The sequence below is a fragment of the Mchenga conophoros genome, linkage group LG23 (genome assembly GCF_057382185.1).
Source record: "Mchenga conophoros isolate Kocher_MC1m ecotype Shallow Benthic linkage group LG23, M_conophoros_male_GT1.1, whole genome shotgun sequence".
Classification (NCBI taxonomy): Eukaryota; Metazoa; Chordata; class Actinopteri; order Cichliformes; family Cichlidae; genus Mchenga; species Mchenga conophoros.
In genome coordinates, this window is record NC_140547.1 from 8,072,864 (window position 1) to 8,091,827 (window position 18,964).

General features: G+C 40.2%; 2 protein-coding genes across 2 annotated transcripts; both read left to right on the top strand.

The window, feature by feature from the left end:
* The first annotated feature begins 1,377 nt into the window (after positions 1 to 1,377).
* On the top strand, positions 1,378 to 9,792 carry dhcr24 (24-dehydrocholesterol reductase). Its single transcript, XM_085265513.1, has 9 exons — positions 1,378 to 1,741; positions 2,319 to 2,474; positions 3,385 to 3,490; positions 3,955 to 4,073; positions 5,544 to 5,807; positions 5,889 to 6,032; positions 8,536 to 8,733; positions 8,831 to 9,009; positions 9,113 to 9,792. The coding sequence occupies exons 1-9, from the start codon at positions 1,511 to 1,513 to the stop codon at positions 9,264 to 9,266; spliced, it is 1,551 nt and encodes a 516-aa protein (XP_085121639.1). The 5' UTR covers positions 1,378 to 1,510; the 3' UTR covers positions 9,267 to 9,792.
* Positions 9,793 to 10,787: 995 nt separating this feature from the next.
* Positions 10,788 to 18,036, top strand: LOC146546607 (transmembrane protein 205). The gene is made up of 4 exons (XM_085265385.1): positions 10,788 to 11,188; positions 11,882 to 12,105; positions 12,993 to 13,156; positions 13,243 to 18,036. Exons 2-4 carry the CDS (start codon positions 12,006 to 12,008, stop codon positions 13,543 to 13,545), a joined length of 567 nt encoding a protein of 188 aa, XP_085121511.1. The 5' UTR covers positions 10,788 to 11,188; positions 11,882 to 12,005; the 3' UTR covers positions 13,546 to 18,036.
* The last annotated feature ends 928 nt before the right edge of the window (positions 18,037 to 18,964 follow it).

Sequence of the window (18,964 nt, forward strand, 5' to 3'; positions counted from 1 at the left end):
TAAAACTTAACGTGATGATAGATTTAGTCATAGTCTGTCTAAAAGTTGGCTGTTAAGCTCCTTCCCCTTCTTCTTTTCTCTGCTCCTTTTAAATCCCCACTGCAGATCATCTGCCTCCATCTAACCCTATCCCTCACATCGTCTTATGTCACACAATCTTGTGGATTGTCCTCCTTCACTACATTTTCTCTGTGGTCTTCCTCGTCTCTTCATGGCTGGTAGCTCCATCTTTTACATCCTTTGTCGAGTCTATCTGTCCTCTGCACATGTCCAAACCATCTCAGCTTTTCTTCTCTAACTTTGTCTCCAAACCGCTGGAACCTGAGCTGGCTCGATGTCATTTCTAATCTGTCCATCTTGACCACTGTAGAAAAAAGCCTTAACATCTTCAAGTCTGCCATATCAAGTCCACCACCTATTGCCCCTCAGAGACAGAAAGTTCGAACAGCAAGTGTGTGGGGCTTGTGAGCTCACAGACACAGCTGTATGGCTGAGAGGACCAAAAAAAGGGATGTCCAATCTAAATGCCAAAAATAATCTGAAACTGAGTGTCTACTTTCATTTGGCTTCAATTTTTATTTTAAACTCCAAAATAAAATTTAAAAAAATGAATTTAAAAAAGACCACACTGTGAACCTTGGTGGCCTCATAGCTGGCTAAGCGCATGCTTGTGAAAATGTATTCAGATATAGGTCAGCTTTTATTTTAAAAGGTGTAATTGTGACAATTTTAGCTTTTTAATTTTGCTATTAGTAGTAAACACAAACTCCAGACATTTAACCTAATGATGCCAATACTGTGGAAAGGTAGGCTGCTTTGATTCGACCAGAAAGGATCATTAATGTCTCTCCTTTCAACAGCTAATCTGCACCAAAGGGGGTAGGCGCACTTAGATTTATTACTATCCACTGATTTACATGCGCACACTATAAATGAACATGTATCAAATGGACCAGTTACTTTATAAAAGATGGGGAAAACAATGCATGTAACTGACCTACAGCCATGGACATGTTGGGAGTGCATTCATGCACTGATTATGACAAAGCCTGCTTCTGCAAGAAACTACAGAAGTTAATTTAAACTTAAAGTGTCCGCATTAAACTACAGGGTCCAACCTGTGATACTGTGTAAATACAGTGTTGTAACACAGTCTTGAGGACAGGGTGCATGGTGTGACAGCCTGCGTGCTCCGTGATTGGGTAAACAACAAAAAGGCTACTTTTCTGGCATTCCCTTCAGTCACTTAGTGGACCAGTTAACTTAAAGCTTACATGACAGGTTCCGCCCCTTTGGTATTATCGCCCAATCAATGTTAAGCAGGGGAGGGGCTTGCCTACCACCTAGCCGTGCTCACCTATCCCAGCGAAGGGGTGATCAGAAATCGAGTTTTGAGGGTTGGGATAATCAATACAGAGTTCACCAAAGCGCTACTTAACCAGCTGAGAAGTGAAGCGGATATCTTTAGTTTGGAAAGAGAGGAGAGTGAGTGCCGATCTGCCCGGACACGATGGTTCCACTGTTGTATTTAGGAGGTTTGGTGGTTTTGTTCCTGCTGTGGATCAAAGTCAAAGGTCTAGATTACGTGATAGTTCACCAGAGGTGGATATTTGTGTGCTTGTTCCTGCTGCCGCTCTCCGTTATATTTGATGCGTATTACTATGCGAGAGCGTGGCTCATTTTCAAGATGTGTTCTGCGCCCAAACTGCACGACCAGCGCGTGCGAGACATCCAGAGACAGGTGAGCGTGTCCGCGTGAACAGGTGTCAGAGCTGCACTGTCCTTTTCAGTCATTACTATATAAATGCAATCCATCATTACTAAACTAATAAGGCACGCAGCTTCATTTCTATTACATCTCAATGTTTCATTCATGTTGCAGAGTCGTCCCTTTTAATTTGGGCCACCGTGATATTTAATGATCAATAACAATTACAGTCAAATAGTTAGTGATCATAAAGTTTCATGTGTTGTTTGCAGTGAGTCATGCTTGTGAAAACTTTAACAGGCTGCTTTTGATTCAGATGGGATAACATGTACTGTGTGTGTATATTCTGTGGATTACAAGCAGCTTTGTAAAGTTAAACAGTGGTGTGGCTTCACCTCAACTAATTAGACTCATTTAAAGGGAATCAGTTATTCAATAACTTAAACTTATTAACTGATCACTCAACAGCTGTATCACTAAAAGGATTTTGCTTATCCCCATGTCATGCAGGCTTTCATATACAGGAAAACTATCTTAGGAAAAATGTCCTCTCATATACATTGTCACCTAATGGATACCAACCATGACATCTCCATATGTGACATTTCAGGTGCGCGACTGGAGAAAGGAGGGCACTAAGACCTACATGTGTACAGGTCGCCCCGGCTGGCTCACCGTGTCTCTCAGAGTGGGCAAGTACAAGAAAACCCACAAGAACATTATGATCAACATGATGGACATTCTAGAGGTGGACACAAAGAGGCAGGTATGAGGGGGCAACAAACTCAACTCCAAGTGTTTCGTATCTGTGAACTCAACCAGAAATATTTGTAACTGATGAAACAGCATCAGCCTGGGCTCAGTTCTGTCAAGTTCCCCAGATAGTAAGTCAGATAGTAATGAAAATACAATAGAGGTATTATTTTAAAAAACTGCACTTTGACATCTATCATTAAAACATATTACCGCAATAATAAAAACTTTCTATCTGTAGGGAAAAGAATGGCTATGTTAATTTACCACGTCTTGTTTTATGATGTGAATGGCAGCTATTTGATTGATTTTGTCTGTTTATTTATAAAACTCAGCAACAATGAGCCAATCAGATAAAAGTTGGGTGAATTATTGCAATATCTTAACCAGACATTAATGTTAAGTGTTAAAACTTTGAGAGAAATTGAAGACCTAATTAAAAGTGGAAAACTATTCTCGACCAGCGACTGAAAATTATTGATCGTCCTTAACCCTTAGTCTTTAAGGTAGACTGAGCAGTTTATAAATGTCCATGTAGTCCATGCAGTCCAAATAGTCCAGACAGTGTTGGAATCAAACAGTTTGTACATGGATGGATAGACTGAGGCCATTTCTTACATTCACAGAAAGTGTTTATTTCTGCAAGGCAGATTGTCTAATTATTTGGCTCAATACTTTCATGCAGGCACGAGTTCCACGTAAATTGTGAGGATCTATCTTTTGAGACAAAGATAGAGAGGCAACATGATTTGGACATGTGTTTGAGGAGGGATAGTGTTGAATATAGAGTTGGCAGGCAGAAGCAAAAGAGGAAGCTGTAGTGAAGAATGACATGCAGAGGGGTTGGTGTGACAAAGGAGGGTGAGATGGAAGCAGGAGAACCTGCTGGTGGATTGTTACTTAAAAATATATTTGTTTTTTAGGTGGTTAGAGTTGAACCGCTGGCAAACATGGGTCAAGTCACCGCTCTCCTCAATTCCATCGGCTGGACATTGCCAGTGCTGCCAGAGCTGGATGACCTCACTGTGGGTACGTTGTGCTTTATTTTCATTGGAATCATGGATCGGCACCTTCTGTGGTTTCTGCAAATAGAGAGATGTACCGATGATGTCGACACCGATTTCACTGATGTAAATCCTGCATTTCCTCTGTCAGTCACTGCATCCTGTTTAGAGCCTCAACGACTTTTCTAATCGCATTAGAGGACTGATGTTGTAGCTCAAAAGACGAAACTGGGAGGAAATGGCTGCAGTGTTGGAAACACCCCTGGATTGGGTTTCATAATGGATTTCCTGATGTTATAAACAACGCATCAACAGTCTAATGTTTTCCAATCAGGCCGCAGTACATTCATTTATCCTCATGTCCACACACGCGCGCACACTCACAGCAGGCAGATGTTCCTGTCTGCTCATGTGTCCGCCTGGTGTTGTACTCACCCGGGTAGAAATTGAATTAGTAAAGGACGTTTATGATTCTCTGTCCTCTCTCAGGTGGGCTAGTGATGGGTACCGGCATAGAGTCGTCATCCCATATTTATGGGCTGTTTCAGCACATCTGTGTTGCCTATGAACTGGTTCTAGCTGATGGCAGTTTAGTACGCTGCACAGAGGTGAGTATTGATTTTGTGTTAAGTATATAGATGATATATGTCTGAGTCCAGGAGCTTGTATTCTAAAGAGAGTTTTGTGGGTTAGTATGCCATCCTTGCACTCATGCGTTACTAAATTATCTCTGCTTTTTGAGATAACAAAATTATGATTTCAATTACGCTGTCTCTGCTTTTATATTTGAAGAAATATCCATAGGCAGTGAAATCAGCTTTGCTCAGATGGAGTATCTGGTGTTCACTATATTAGCATGGTTTTAATTCATGGTAGAAGGTTCATTAGCAAGAAAGCACTAAAATTCCACCATGAAAAATAACTATGGAAACTTTTACCCTCAGTTTCAGTGGATAGAAACATTTCTCCTTCTTAGCTCACCTGGTCAAAGGACCAGTGAGCTAATCTGTTTCTGCACAGTTCACAAATCAGTACTCCTCCTCAAGTTATGATCAGATTTTAGTGAAACTTGTGCACACTGATCACCTAATGCAAGGGTGGGCTATTAATTTTCCTAATAGGCCACATGAGAAACTACGACTGTTTCTTCCATTCTCTTCCACGTATCCTTAGCAGGGTCGCATAGGAGGGTGCTGGAGCCTATCCCAGCTTAAGCTGAACTCAGTTCTGCTAAATAATAACTTCATCTCTTTATAAGTTTGATGGTTTTGCCCTCTGCAGCAAGCCTAGTTTTTCATGTGGCCACTTGGGAAAATTAATTGCCCACCCCTGATGAGTCTTCATCCCAATTGTGCTTAAGATCAGTGTCACATTGGTCATTTTACAGGCAGTTTTACATTTTTCATAACAATCGCTAGTAGTCCTAGATTTTAGCTAAAGGAAATTCATTTGTCCTGGATATGATTCTGAGCCTCAATGACAATAGATTTGTATTCTCATTAGTTTGTGTAATACAGCCAACCAATAACAACACAAACTATAGTTTTCTTTCTGTACTTCATACATTTCAGTAACCTCTGAATTGGGGTGAGCTACTATGTCACTGATGTTATGATTATCATTTTTGTCTCTGTTTAGTCTATTCTAGTTAATATTATCTATTTTAAGTCCTTCTGTTTACCAGAAATGGGCAAGAATTGAGTAAAAATTCCTGCGTAATTCCCTCTAACGCTCTCGAGCTAAAAATAGGCTATTTATCAGACGTTGTTCTATAATGTAGAATCAAAAGATGACAACTGTTTGCTGGTAAAATAAAATAACTAAACACAGTAATGTGGTTCATCAAAGACAAATACACTGTGTTCCAAGCCCCGTTTCTGGTTTGTCACACTTGCATGTTATGATTTTTCACCCCAAAAGCAGACAGCGTGATCTTTGTGAGAAGATAAACTGGTCGCTACTGTGAAGTATGTGAGAAAAACTGAGACAAATAGCCTAATCTCAGAAAGCCTGGCTCTTCACCGTCATATTCAGAAGAGGGCCACACACTTTTGAAAAAATTTTTCTTCTTCATAAAGGAGGAGAACACGGATCTATTCCACGCCGTCCCGTGGTCCTGTGGCACTCTGGGCTTCTTGGTTGCCGCTGAGATTAAAATAGTCCCAGCTAAGCCTTGGGTGAAGCTGCACTATGAGCCAGTCAGAGGGCTTGAGAACATCTGTAAACGCTTCACCGAAGCTTCTGCGAACAAGCAGAACACATTTGTTGAGGGACTCCAGTATAGTCTGGATAGTGCTGTTATCATGACAGGAACCATGACTGACCACGCAGAGCCTGACAAGGTAAGGCATCTTTGACTGTGCTTGCGATTTGTTTTCATTTGTTTTATCATATTAACCTTCCCGTTTCCTCTTCAACATCAGATTAACAGAATCGGCCTGCACTTTAAACCCTGGTTCTTTAAACACGTGGAGGGCTACCTGAAGAAAGACTGCGTTGGAGTTGAGTACATCCCTCTGAGACACTACTATCACAGACACACACGCAGTATCTTCTGGGAGCTTCAGGTACTCACACACAACAGATTTTATCTGCTTTAGGATTATATTGAGGGGGTGCATAAATCTGTCACATTTTAGCTTGTCATCATCTTACCAATTTGCTGTCTTACTTCTCTTTAGTAGGCTCTAATGCATGCTCTTTGTCTCTTTCTGTCTCTCTATCCCTATCCCTCACCCTCACACACCATTAGCCATTAGTGAGGAGGGCTTGGCATCCTTTGTTTCTGTAACAGTAAATGGTGTGATGAATTATGCATTGTATTGGTTTGACAGATTTAGTTGAGTCACCTCTGGGCTTTTGGATGCTCTGTTTTCCAAAGGATTTTGTGTTTGTTGACAGTGCAGGGAAAAGCAGGCAGAAACAGGGCTTAATGATGATTTGATTAAATCGCTAACTGACAATCTGTGATAGGAATCGTTTTTGTTGTTGGACATGGTGGCGTCAGACCGTGATTGGTAGGTTAACACTGCCCTCCGGTGGAAAGTAAGAAGACTAAAGCCAGTACTGATGCTACCATGCTATTTGACACACTGATCAGGCACAACATTATAACCACCTGCCTAATATTTGGTCGCCCAGTCGAGACATGGACTCCTCTGGACCCCTAATGTGTACTGTGGCACCAAGATGTTAGCAACAGATCCTTAATCCTGAAAGTTGTGAGGTGGGGCCTCCATGGATTGCATTTAATTGTCCAGGATTTGCTTGTCCCACAGATGCTTGATTGGATCTGGGAAATCTGGGGGCCAAGTCAACAACTCAAAGTTTTTGTTGTGCTTCTCAAACCATTCCTAAACCATTTTTGTTTTATGGCAGGACGCATTATCCTGCTGAAAGATATCACAGCCAGCAGGGAATACTGTTTCTATGAAAGGCTGTAAATGCTCTGCAACATTGCTTAGGTAGGTTGGTACCTGTCAAAGTAACATCCGCATGGATGGCAGGATCCAGGGTTTCCCAGGAGAACAATGCCCACAGCCTCTGCCGGCTTCCCTTTTCCCTATACCACATTCTGCTGCCAGGTATTCATCAGATAAGAGATGCACACACATCTGGCCATCCATCAGAACCACCATTAAATTTTTGGGCAGTTTGAGCTACAGCTTGTCTGTTTGATCAGACCACATGAGCAGGCCTTCGATCCCCACATGCATCAGTGACAGTGATTCTTGGCGGCCCATGACCCTGTCGCTTCCTTGGAGCACTTCTGATAGATACACAGATTTGGAGATGCTCTGACTCAGTCGTCTAGCCATCACAAACAGTTGTCATAATGTTATGCTTGATCAGTATATGTCAGAATCAATAATATGTCAAATGTAGGGTCAACAGTTATCACAATATCCTAGTACATCTGGTCACAGCTTGCTATTCTAACCCTGGTCTGTGATTATGAATCAGTTCTCTGTGCAGCTTACAGTTTCAAAGCAATTACTTTTTACTTCTAATTTTGGGCTACAGACTGTGATTAATAAGAAGAATCCTAATGTTAGGTTTTGTATTGTTGATTGTCATTTATGCTTAGAAATATTTAACCATATATGCTTAGAGGTGTATAATCAATTGTGTAATGATAGGATTGTGATCTTTAGCAGGCTGCAAAGGCTTGGTGTGTATTCCACACTGGAATGCACACCTACATCCTAGGAGCATGGAGAGGTCGTACCTTGTTTTATTGTTTTATGGTAGGATTAACGTAGCTACGTCTGTTCTAGTCTAAGTGCTTTTTGTTTAGATGAACTGTTGGATTTTCCAGACCAGCAGGTTAAGGAAGTCGTTTATGGGGTCACACTTTGACCACACACACACACACACACACACACACACACACACACACACACACACACACACACACACTATTCTTTGTTTACATGTATACCTATGTAAGATGTTATATGTTAATGACCCTATGCATATTCATGTAACCACAATAAAAGGAGTGCTATGGGGAACCTGGCTGAGAGTCTGACGGAGGTCGAGTGGTGGAACGACACTTGGCTCCAGGCAGGACTCCCTCATGCATGAGTAACATGAAGAACTTTGCCTACTTGTGTCTTGCTTTGCAGTGTAATTATATTGTCTTCAACGTTCCAGCGGATGGGTTCAAGCTACAAACCTATCACCTAAAATCCTGTTTTTATATATTGTAACTTATTTTGATAGCAGAGTCGTGGTATACTGTATTTTCAGGACTGTCATATTTAATTAAAATTCTCACTGTGATAGAAAGAAAACTTTCAAGAAAGAAGAGTTTTTTAAAACCTGATTTTCTTTTATTTTTACGTATGTTTGTGTGTCTACATGTTCTGTTTCTTTTGAATTTTAAATTTTAAAAATATATAAACAGAAAAAAAAGGATGTGATCTGTGATTTTAAAATCAGACATTGAATCATGAAAATCAAGTACAGGGAATTCTCCACTTTAAAAAAAAAAAAAAAAAAAGAGTCAGCACTCTATTACAGAGGGACATTTTAGTATCTCTGCGTACATTTGTGCCTTTTCTGCAGGATATTATTCCGTTTGGCAACAACCCCGTGTTCCGCTGGCTTTTCGGCTGGATGGTGCCTCCCAAGATCTCGCTGCTGAAGCTCACCCAGGGAGAAACCATCAGACGTCTCTATGAGCAGCACCACGTGCTCCAGGACATGCTGGTACCCATGAAACATCTGCAGGATGCCATCACACGCTTCCACAAGGACATTGAAGTAAGATGTGGATATGGATATGGATCAGTGTGCCGGGCACTTAGTTTATGTATGAGGTACTTGTGCTTTAATATTGAAATTGTTTGTGTTGTTTTAGGTGTACCCACTGTGGCTGTGTCCATTCCTGCTGCCACCAGGCAGAGGGATGGTTCACCCCAAAGGTCAAGAGGAGGAGCTGTATGTAGATATCGGGGCTTATGGGGAACCTAAAGTCAAACATTTTGAAGCTAAATCGTCAACAAGCCAGCTGGAGAAGTTTGTCAGAGATGTTCATGGGTGAGTCTCAAATTAAGCAAACAAATTGAAGCATCTGAAACAAAAGTGATATGAAATATTTTGCTTTAATTCACACTGCTTTTGCTGTTTCGTTGGCATGTAGATTCCAGATGTTGTATGCAGATGTCTACATGGAACGAGAGGAGTTCTGGGAGATGTTTGATGGACAGTTGTACCACAAATTGAGAGATGAATTAGGTTGTAAAGAAGCCTTTCCAGAAGTCTATGACAAAATCTGTAAATCTGCCCGACATTGACCCCTATCTCCCATCACCTGGTGCCTGAATTCAGCCCCGTGTCGCAGATACACGAAGCTTCTGTCGGCAGCTCACGCTTTCGTGAAAGCTGCTACATTTTGAATGTTTCTAGGAAAAAAAGAGAGCTCAAAATTTTCTAAAGTGGGACTAATCACACTGAAATACTTATTTTGGAAACCAGCCTGTGGGGACATTTTTATCAGTGTGACAAAGAAGCAGAAGCATTTTATTATGAAGGGTTTTTTATGACTTTTTTGCCTTCATATGAAAATGCAATGCTTAGTTCATCTTCAAACTGTTTAATACTGCACATATTATGCAACTTCTCCCTGTTTGGCAATTTTGTCTTATTGTTCCCCTAAGTGCCATACACTTTGAAGACATGTATAATACATGGTTCCTGTTTTTCAGTTTTAAAAAGTATATATTGTAACTTATTTTGATATCAGTGTATGGTTATACTATATTTCCAGGTGTGTATAACATGTAATTATAACTTTTCCTACAATAAAGCTCATTGCCATGCCTTTTTCCCATCAGTTATTTCACATTATTTGAAATGTCAGATAAATTATAGCCACCCATTTTATAACTAGTTTTTAACAAGGTTATTATAATCAACTGAAACTATACTAGGAATTAAAACTACGTGTGAAAAAATACTATCTGAAATAAATACATTAAATAAAAATACAACAGAAACATATTTAGTTTTGTCATTCTGGTAAAAGTCTGTACAGTGAGTATGAGGAGGCATTGTTGTTTTTATTTAACATTGAGGCTGGAATGTTTACTTTAATGAGTGTCCAAAATACGTCCCGTTCCTCTCCTTGAGGAAAAGACTCAAAAGAACAGGTGTGGTTGTGAACTGCTCCTGTGGTTGTGAACTGATCGTGGCTCAAGAGTTGGAAGTTCGCCTTGTAATCGGAAGGTTGCCGGTTTGAGCCCCGGCTTGGACAGTCTCGGTCGTTGTGTCCTTGGGCAAGACACTTCACCCGTTGCCTACTGGTGGTGGTCAGAGGGCCCGGTGGCGCCAGTGTCCGGCAGCCTCGCCTCTGTCAGTGCGCCCCAGGGTGGCTGTGGCTACAATGTAGCTTACCATCACCAGTGTGTGAATGGGTGAATGACTGGATGTGTAAAGCGCTTTGGGGTCCTTAGGGACTAGTAAAGCGCTATACAAATACAGGCCATTTACCATTTACCCAAACCTATGCACAACTTTACAGACTACCATCTACATGCTGTAACTGCTTACTGTCACCAGAGGGCAGAGCATGTAAAGCTGATAATCGAAACAGATTATACTGAAATGCAAAGTAAGACCTGATTACATTAAAGATAATACTGCAAGAGGCATTCCAATACAATTACAGGCTACACAAGATAAACGAGACACTTTAAACCACATCATAGATAAATGTAGCCGCAGTAAAATATCTGCCTTCAACTGCAAAGTATACAAAAGAAGACATGCAGAGGTAGATTAATGAACTCACCACATACTTAGACAGTTGGGGGTCACCGACTGTGTCTGCAGAATATCCAATCCTACATTCCTATGTGGTCTGTAAATTTGTGGTTTGCTAATTTTGAAGATCATGCTTTAAAACTAGTGTCATGAGCTATTAAATTACATCGTTTTACTTCTAGAGGGACACGAGGAGTGGGCTATTTTCCAAAGTCATCCTAGTTACCACAATTAATTTTTTAATTTATTTTTTTCTTACTGCAGAGTGTATGGAAACTTTTACCCGTTGAGGGGGAACGAGTATCTGCTGTTAAGACTACACGGGAAGTTTTTCCAGGGGACATCTTCGCGGGTCCGCCCTTTCTACAGACAGCGATAGTAGCTGCCAGCCGGTTTGGTAAGTTTACTATAAAGTGAACTGCAGCAAGGCGCCCGCAGTCTTTTGCCAGCACAGGTAGGTTCTTCACATTGTTTATAGCATTAAGTCTTCTTTCTTTTATCATTATAAAGCTCTCAGTTAGCTATTCAGTAAACGTTTTATAAAGTGAATCACACAGTTAACCTTAGCTACCTGTTAGCTGTCAGTCAGTGTAGTTTTGTTACTACAGCTACCCAGCAATTTTCGTTAGCCGTGACTTATTATTGTAAAGGTGACTTTGACGATTTGTAGAAGCCACACGACTCGTTAAAACTTAAAGCTATCGAACCACCTTCGAGTGAAAAATTATCACAGCACTTCTGAGTTGTAGCTGAAGTTCCCTGTGTAGTTTTATGTGCAACAGAGGTGTTCCAGATTAACTGAATATTTTCATGCCCAACACATTAGACACCGCCTCTGCAGCTCCTTAAAATAAACTACGTATTAAATAAGATGTATCTGTTGTCGGTTTACTGTATTTAGTACGATTTTCGTAATTTTATTAATTTTGAAAATATATTAGTTTCCGCAACCTAACAGGAAAGTTTCTAAAATCGTTTATTGCATGTATTGTTATTTGGAAAGATCGATAAGCTTTGTTTGTAAAGCTGTGTCAAAAGTTTATTGCTACTGTGGAAGATTTGCCACAGTAGCAAATAATTTGCTGATAATTCGGCATTTAAAGCCAACATTTGTAGCTAATGGCACTTTGATTTTGCATGTTTGCAGCTGAGTACTCCTGCTAGTCCTCCATTCAGGGGGGGAAAAAGAGGAAAACCCCAGGTGGTGGGAGAAAAAGCATTACCTGTTTTGCACACTTGATCCTAGAGGAGAGGGAGGCCGTGGAGAAAGCATGCCCACTGACCAAGAGCCCACCTTCACTGTGAAGCTACTGCAGCTGATTCTGATCTCCACTTATTGGGGGATGCAGATTTGGGTCACGTTCGTTTCAGGTGGGTATAAACATGCACACAAATACAGGATAAGAGAATGATAGGAAGTACAAGTGGTCAATAAAGAGATACCTGTTTAGTTTATAATCATTACTGAAGCACAGTTTTTTTTCTAGTGAAAACTGGAGAAAAAACCCTGGTATCAGTGTAGTCTCAGCCATCCTGAATGTGACACAATTGGATCAGAGTGTGTGTTCAGTATGTCCGGGGGCAGGGGGGGTTGTAACAGTTCTGCAAAACCCCAATTTATGTCATACTTCGGTTTTTAGGTTTTGGTTCTTACAGGCCCATCACTTGGCCATGACTAAAAGAAATTAGTGCCACTATTCTGACATATTTGAATTTCACTTGGTAACTTTACAGTCTCTAAACATGATTGCTTTCACCAGATTACTCATTAACACCACCACATGCATATCATGGGACAGAAAGATGAGGACAAAACGATACCGTGGATGTTTGTGACACACTTTTAGTTTCAGAATCATCAAGCATACAATGCTTTTAAAGTGCAATACATTGGTTGCACCTGGCTTTTTGTAGCTTGCAAAGTTTACACATATTGAATTTGTTATTATAAGGTGTGTACATTCCTTGCTTATGGAGGAATGCCCTTCACAAACTTGTGACCTGACCTTCCTGTTAGCTTTAACGCTGCAGTATGTTTCTTTTCTTTAGTATAACTGTGGTCATATTATGTCAGTGCCACTAAAAACTCTTCATGTAAATGTATTCCTGTATCTATATTATATAATTATAATTTTGAGATGAAACTTGATTTCAGACTTTGTTGTTACTGCTGTGAGATAATAAAAAACTTTTTTTTTTTCTTTAAATAAAATAGTATTGATTTTGCCTGTGGAGTTAATGTCCTCGATTCTGCTCAGGTTTTGTGATGAACAACCACCTGAACAGACACACGTACGGCTTTATTCAGAGTCGTCTGGTCCCGTTCTATCTCCACCTCGGTTCAGCCTGTGCTTTCTTTAACCTCACTATCTATGCTGTGTATCACCCAAGTGACATGTTGGATGACAAAGAAGCCTTTCAGGTATGTTTTGTTTTATCATATCATTACATTGCATGACACTCATTTTGAAACATTTCCTAAATCTTTTTCTCTGCTTTTGCCACCAGATCTTCATCTTCTTTGTGTCCGTGACGGTTTCGGCCGTCAATGCTCAGTGGTTTGGCCAAATGACATCAGAGATTATGGCTGACATGCATCTTATTGAGCAGGCATGCGGACTGGGTCAGGATATTGGGCTGTCATCCAACCGTGAAGCTTACGCTAAACTATGTGAGACGGATGTCAAATACAGACACCTCAGCAGCCGCCTTTGGCTCTACAGACTGCTGTCCTCTCTGTGCAACCTCTGCTGCATTGGCTGTAACTTCTACAGCCTATGTTACATGGCCGAGAACCTTGTTGCACTATAAAGCTGACACATCAGGACTGTTGGAACCTTTAAATCAGTCCCTTACAAATCGACAAACACTTCATTTTTTAATTGAACCTATAACTTATATATTTAATTCATATTGTCTTCCTCTGTAAAGTGTGCAATGAAATGTCAGGTAAGCCTAGTTGCCCCTCCTAGCGCCAGAGGTGTGGACTCGAGTCACATGACTTGGACTCGAGTCAGACTCGAGTCATTAATTTTATGACTTTAGACTTGACTTGAAAAAATGTTCTAAGACTTGTGACTTGACTTGGACTTTTACACCAATGACTTGGGACTTGAATTGGACTTGAACCGGTTTACTTGAAAAGACTTGATATTTTACCCCAAATATAAAATTTAACATGCATATTATATAGAGATTGAAAATGTGACGTCATTCACGGGTAGAACCGCAAAGGATTCTGGGAACTCGTGGCAAGCGGTACTAGCGCACGCAGGCTTTCAATTGAAATCAGTTATACAGCGATAAAAAGAAACACAAAAATGTCAAGAAGCTGTTGTATTATTAACTGCAATAGCCGGTCGCATGACAGCCACGGGAAGCCGACGGGTAAAGAGATCGGTTGTTATCGGATTATGTCGTTGAAGAGAAATTGTTCGAGCCATGTTTCCAAAGTAACAAAGACGCGACGGATGGCCTGGATTGCAGCCATTCAAAGATCAAATATAACGTCCCAGAACCCTCCAGCTCATAGGTTAGTCTGCTCCAAGCATTTACACGAAGGTCAGTCTGCTGTTGTAGTTAATACGTCATTTTCATAACATAATTAGTGATATAAGTTACAAGCAAGTCTGGCGCTGAACAGAAATTGTCGCGCTATGCTCCTTTATTTATTGTGCATAAATAGTGAATTGTCCTGACACAATATTGCGTTTCGCTTCTGTTATTATGGTACATTGACAAAAACATATACTTTTATTCACAGGATAAAACAGGTTTTTTGTATCACTAATTGCCCAGTACGATTACAGCATACAATATTGTTGTCACTGCTACATTTCTGTGATGCTACCAGAAATTATTTCCACTACTAATTAATTACCGTTGAGCTCAAAGGTCCTATTAATAAACGGTTAAGGAATGTGTATTTATGACGACGATTTGTGAGACTGGTAAACTTATGATACGTACGATGGTCTTTCGTTCTACACCGGGGTGTCAAACTCAAATACACAGTGGGCCAAATTTCAAAACTGGAACAAAGTCGCGGGCTAACGTTAATATTTATTGAATGAATCTTTTCTTATGGACTCAAACACGTTTTGCTGAAAAACTGAATATGGAACAAGCAAAGCTTAATACTAAACAATATATATATTAGCTGTATAATACCAGTAGGCCAGCTCTGATAGTAATTTGGTATGGCTTCGCGGGCCAAATGTAATTAGGCTGCGGGCCAAATTTGGCCCGCGGGCCAGAGTTTGACACCTATGTTCTACACGGTGCGTTTCAAGGTCCTGCACCCATCCGTCGGTAAACTGTACCTGGGCTTGTTGCAGTGACCTGAAGTTACTAAACTTCATGAGTGTGTGCACTCACTCCAAGAACCGTATGATTATAAATATGCATATAAATATGCTAAGATGAGATAGCTGACTTCATCTAACTAGCAAATGTTGTCCAGGCTACGTTGGTGATACAGTTTTTTTTTTTTAATGTGTATGATATTTTTGTCATGCGATTTTAAAGCCGGTCCTACAACCGCATCCAAGAATAACATGCAGCTTATCTCAGAACTGTCGGTGAAAATTATTCTTGGAGCTAAGTTTAATTGAGCTGCATTTTAAAGAGGTGCAATTTCACAATTTGTGTATATTTTCTAAGTTCACTATTTTGTCATGTGTTGAGAAAAACACAGATTTTAAAATTACATGGTCTAATATTTACATTTAGCATATAACTGCAACATTATTTTTTCGTTTTGTTTTTTTTTAAAGACTCGAAAGGACTTGAAATTCAAAGTTTCAGACTTGTGACTTGACTCGGACTTTTACACCAGTGACTTGAGACTCGACTCTGACTTGCCTGACATTACTTGAGACTTGACTTGAGACTTGAGGATAAAGACTTGAGACTTACTTGAGACTTGCAAAACAATGACTTGGTCCCACCTCTGCCTAGCGCCTTTGGGAGTAATGAAAGGACACTGCCTTGTTTCTCTCATAAGGCTTGTGGAGAGGTGAGTCAGTGAGTGCAGTGTGGAATGCCTCAACTTTCACCTAGTTTGCGTTCACGGTGTCGGCAGCCTGTAGATTTCCTTTCACTACAACAGTTGCCTTAATAGTAACATCGAGCCAGTGGATTTTTTTTAAGCTTTGTTGTAGCAATACAGAAGAGGCCACATCAGAAAACAACCCAATCCACTTGATATTTTTATAAGTATGCAACAAAAGGGCCCCTTTAGTTAGGGAAACTGCTCCAATTCTGCTCACTCCCACTCTTTCTGGTTGGGTGGAGTTTTTATCCCATATTTAGGGTAGTGTCACAGGTTTGTTTAGCTTCCCTTTAAATTGCTTTAAGATTGTGTGGGTGTGCGTGTGTGCTTCATGCTTCAGAGTGCAAGGTTGTACTATCTTTAGTTCTCCTAGCTCCTGTTGAGATGAAAAAACACTTTTACTGTGGTATGCATTCGGCGCTGCTTTTAGCTGTGCTGTGCATTAGTTAAACTGTAAACAGCTCGTTTGTATTTATTGAGGCGAGGGAGGAAGACTATTCTGCCGTACAGCAGGTCAGTCTAGTTGTGAGAGTCGTCTAACAGGTAGACCCTTGATCTCCTGCTGAGATAATTGTTCTGTTGATCCGTGTAAATCAGTGGTGACAAATGGCATTAAATAACTATTTTTGTTTAACAGCTTTGATGGTTGTAGTGATCTGCTGTCTAGTGATGCATTGATCCAGAAAATAGTGTGGGGACATGTTTTTTGATGTGGTTGAAAGTATTGGAATTTGCTGAGTTGATGTGGGTCTACTTAGGCTAAATGTCTGTAATAGTAATAATAATAGTGCCCCCAGAATGTCACAATGAAACTGAAAGACGTACATTAATACATGTGCAGTAACGTTTCCATTACTTCTTGACTTTCCCTTGGCCGATAAACATCCTACAAGGTGTTGCATCCTACATTACTTGATATCATGTGTTCAGTGTGAAAGGCACTGGTACTGGCACTTACCACAGGTGATGCTGGTTGAGCAGACACTCATTTGACCCCTTTTCTTCTATCCGATATGGCAGGAGACTTGCTAGTACACACGGCACACACTACTATGGTTCTAGTACATCTAGACTTGTAGCTCAGGCAGGTCTGTATTAATTTGCCAGCAAGGGTTCTGCCTACTTGTGGTTATAATCAGCAGCTCTAACACTTTACATAATTATTACATCATAATACATTCAGACTTTCTCTTTGGATCAAATGGGGAAGTGATGCATAGCATCGAGCATAAGAACACCCATTGTGACCTTCCGGGAGCCCCGTAAGCAAATGTCTGAAGACCTGAATGAATCTCTGCATTTGATGTTTTCACTTAATATCCAAGCATGGCCTCTGTAAAAATTTGAACCTTGCATTTTGTCTAAAAGGAGAATATTATTTTGTATATAATGGTGAAGATTTAAAGTATTGTTTGGTCTGTATCTTGAATTCCTTGTGCTTTATTTTATAAAACCTCAGTTTGTTGTACATTAGGGTGTTTATGCACTCTCTTTATGGGGAAAATTATGTAGGCTTGAAGTGAAATCAATTTATATTTAAGTTGTGTTTTTCCACTACAGTTTTATCAGGCTGTTTTAGTCATAGTTTGAATATCTCTGAAGTCTTTGTTTCACACTCTGAACACTGAGGATCTGTGCTCATTTCTTTTAAGCTGTGTCTTTGCACATTGAAATGTTAAATCCCTTCCTGCCAGTGACGGTCGCTCCTTTTTGTACCTGCCTGGTTGAAATGCATCAATGTGTTTCATCTTTCTTCTGTTTGTAGCACATGTCTATGTAAAACTGCCGTTAACACCAGCACTTCCATAATTGAGAATTTACAGCATAGTGTGGATGTTAAAACTGCTGTTTTGTTCAGACTGGACTGACGAAGGTGCCTTTTTATGTGCCCATTTGTGGGACTTTTAAAAAAAAAAAAAAAAAAAACAAAGCAATGCAACATTTGATAGCTGCACATGTAAGACAGGACACTGCTGTCTGTAAGTTCAGCCGATTTTTAATGTGTATATTGTATATCAATTTAAATGTGGTATGAGTATTTAGTTTAGGTTACCTTTTACATTAATTTGTGGATATTTATGACAGTTTAAGTTTGAGGTAATGGGTTTAGTTGTACTCATTTAAGTTATGACCTGCAAGGTCAGAGAAGGTCATGAGTTGTTAATGGTAGTGGGTTTGTATCCATGATGTTTCAGCATGTGACTTTTTGTATTCAAATTATTTTCTATAAATTTCATGCCTCAACCAAAGCTTGCTGGTTTTTTCTTTTATCTATCTTTTATCCCTCCAAAGTTGTACACTAATATGTTGCACACAATGTAAGATGTTTTCCATTCAACTCACTTTTATTTTATTTATATAGGAGTAGCTTCAAGAGGGGAAAAAAAAAAAACTCTTAACAGGAAGAAACCTCAGACAGAACCAGACTCAGGTAGTTGCAACCAACTGGTGCAACTGGCTGGGGGGGAGGCTAAAAACACACTGGAGAGAGCAGAGCCTCAGCCTATGACTGAGGGAGGTTTCAGTGTCACCTGATCCAGCCTCAACTATGAATTGAATATTGGAGAAATATGCTCTTCTAGGCTCTTTGGGTTGATTAAGATGTTCTTTGTGCTGGAAATACATTTGATTTTAGGTAAGGGAGGTCCTTTGGCAGATTCCACATTCAGCAGCACACAAGGCCCTCTTCTTAGCTGTGGTGATCTTGTGTGGTACTGCCCATCAGACTTCTTGTAGTTTGCCAATGTAACAGTGAATATACTTATTAAAAAGTAATTCATAACAGCTCAGCTGCTGTGTTAGATCGTTTTTCTCCTCTTGGCCTTTTATATCCGTGAGAGAATATATCCTTAATGCCTGCTTCTGTGCTTCATGCACTAGATTGAAGTATGACTGAAACGACTTTGAAATTACTGACTCTGGGAGTCTTTGCATATTTGGATTGAGCAGCACTGGTTTACAGACTTGTACCAACCACATGCTTCCATAGAGTGCCAACTCATACTTCTGTACTGTCTGGTCATTAAGAGGAGTTAATAGTGGGATTTGTGAGGGCTTTGATGGTAACTGAAAAACAAAATCTTGCTTTCTACAGCATTTGCTGCCTCCTAGTGGTGGCAAATTAGAAAATAATTAAGGTAGAAGCCCTTTTGTTAAGCTTAGTGCGTACTAAACTCT

Excerpts from the sequence above, each read along its gene's own strand:
- LOC146546607 (XM_085265385.1), top strand. The coding sequence starts at position 12,006 with ATGCCCACTGACCAAGAGCCCACCTTCACTGTGAAGCTACTGCAGCTG. Across the intron at positions 12,106-12,992 it reads TTGGGTCACGTTCGTTTCAG|GTTTTGTGATGAACAACCAC; the intron begins GTGGGTATAAAC and ends GATTCTGCTCAG. Across the intron at positions 13,157-13,242 it reads ATGACAAAGAAGCCTTTCAG|ATCTTCATCTTCTTTGTGTC; the intron begins GTATGTTTTGTT and ends TTTTGCCACCAG.
- dhcr24 (XM_085265513.1), top strand. The coding sequence starts at position 1,511 with ATGGTTCCACTGTTGTATTTAGGAGGTTTGGTGGTTTTGTTCCTGCTG. Across the intron at positions 5,808-5,888 it reads ACCACGCAGAGCCTGACAAG|ATTAACAGAATCGGCCTGCA; the intron begins GTAAGGCATCTT and ends CTTCAACATCAG. Across the intron at positions 9,010-9,112 it reads TTTGTCAGAGATGTTCATGG|ATTCCAGATGTTGTATGCAG; the intron begins GTGAGTCTCAAA and ends GTTGGCATGTAG.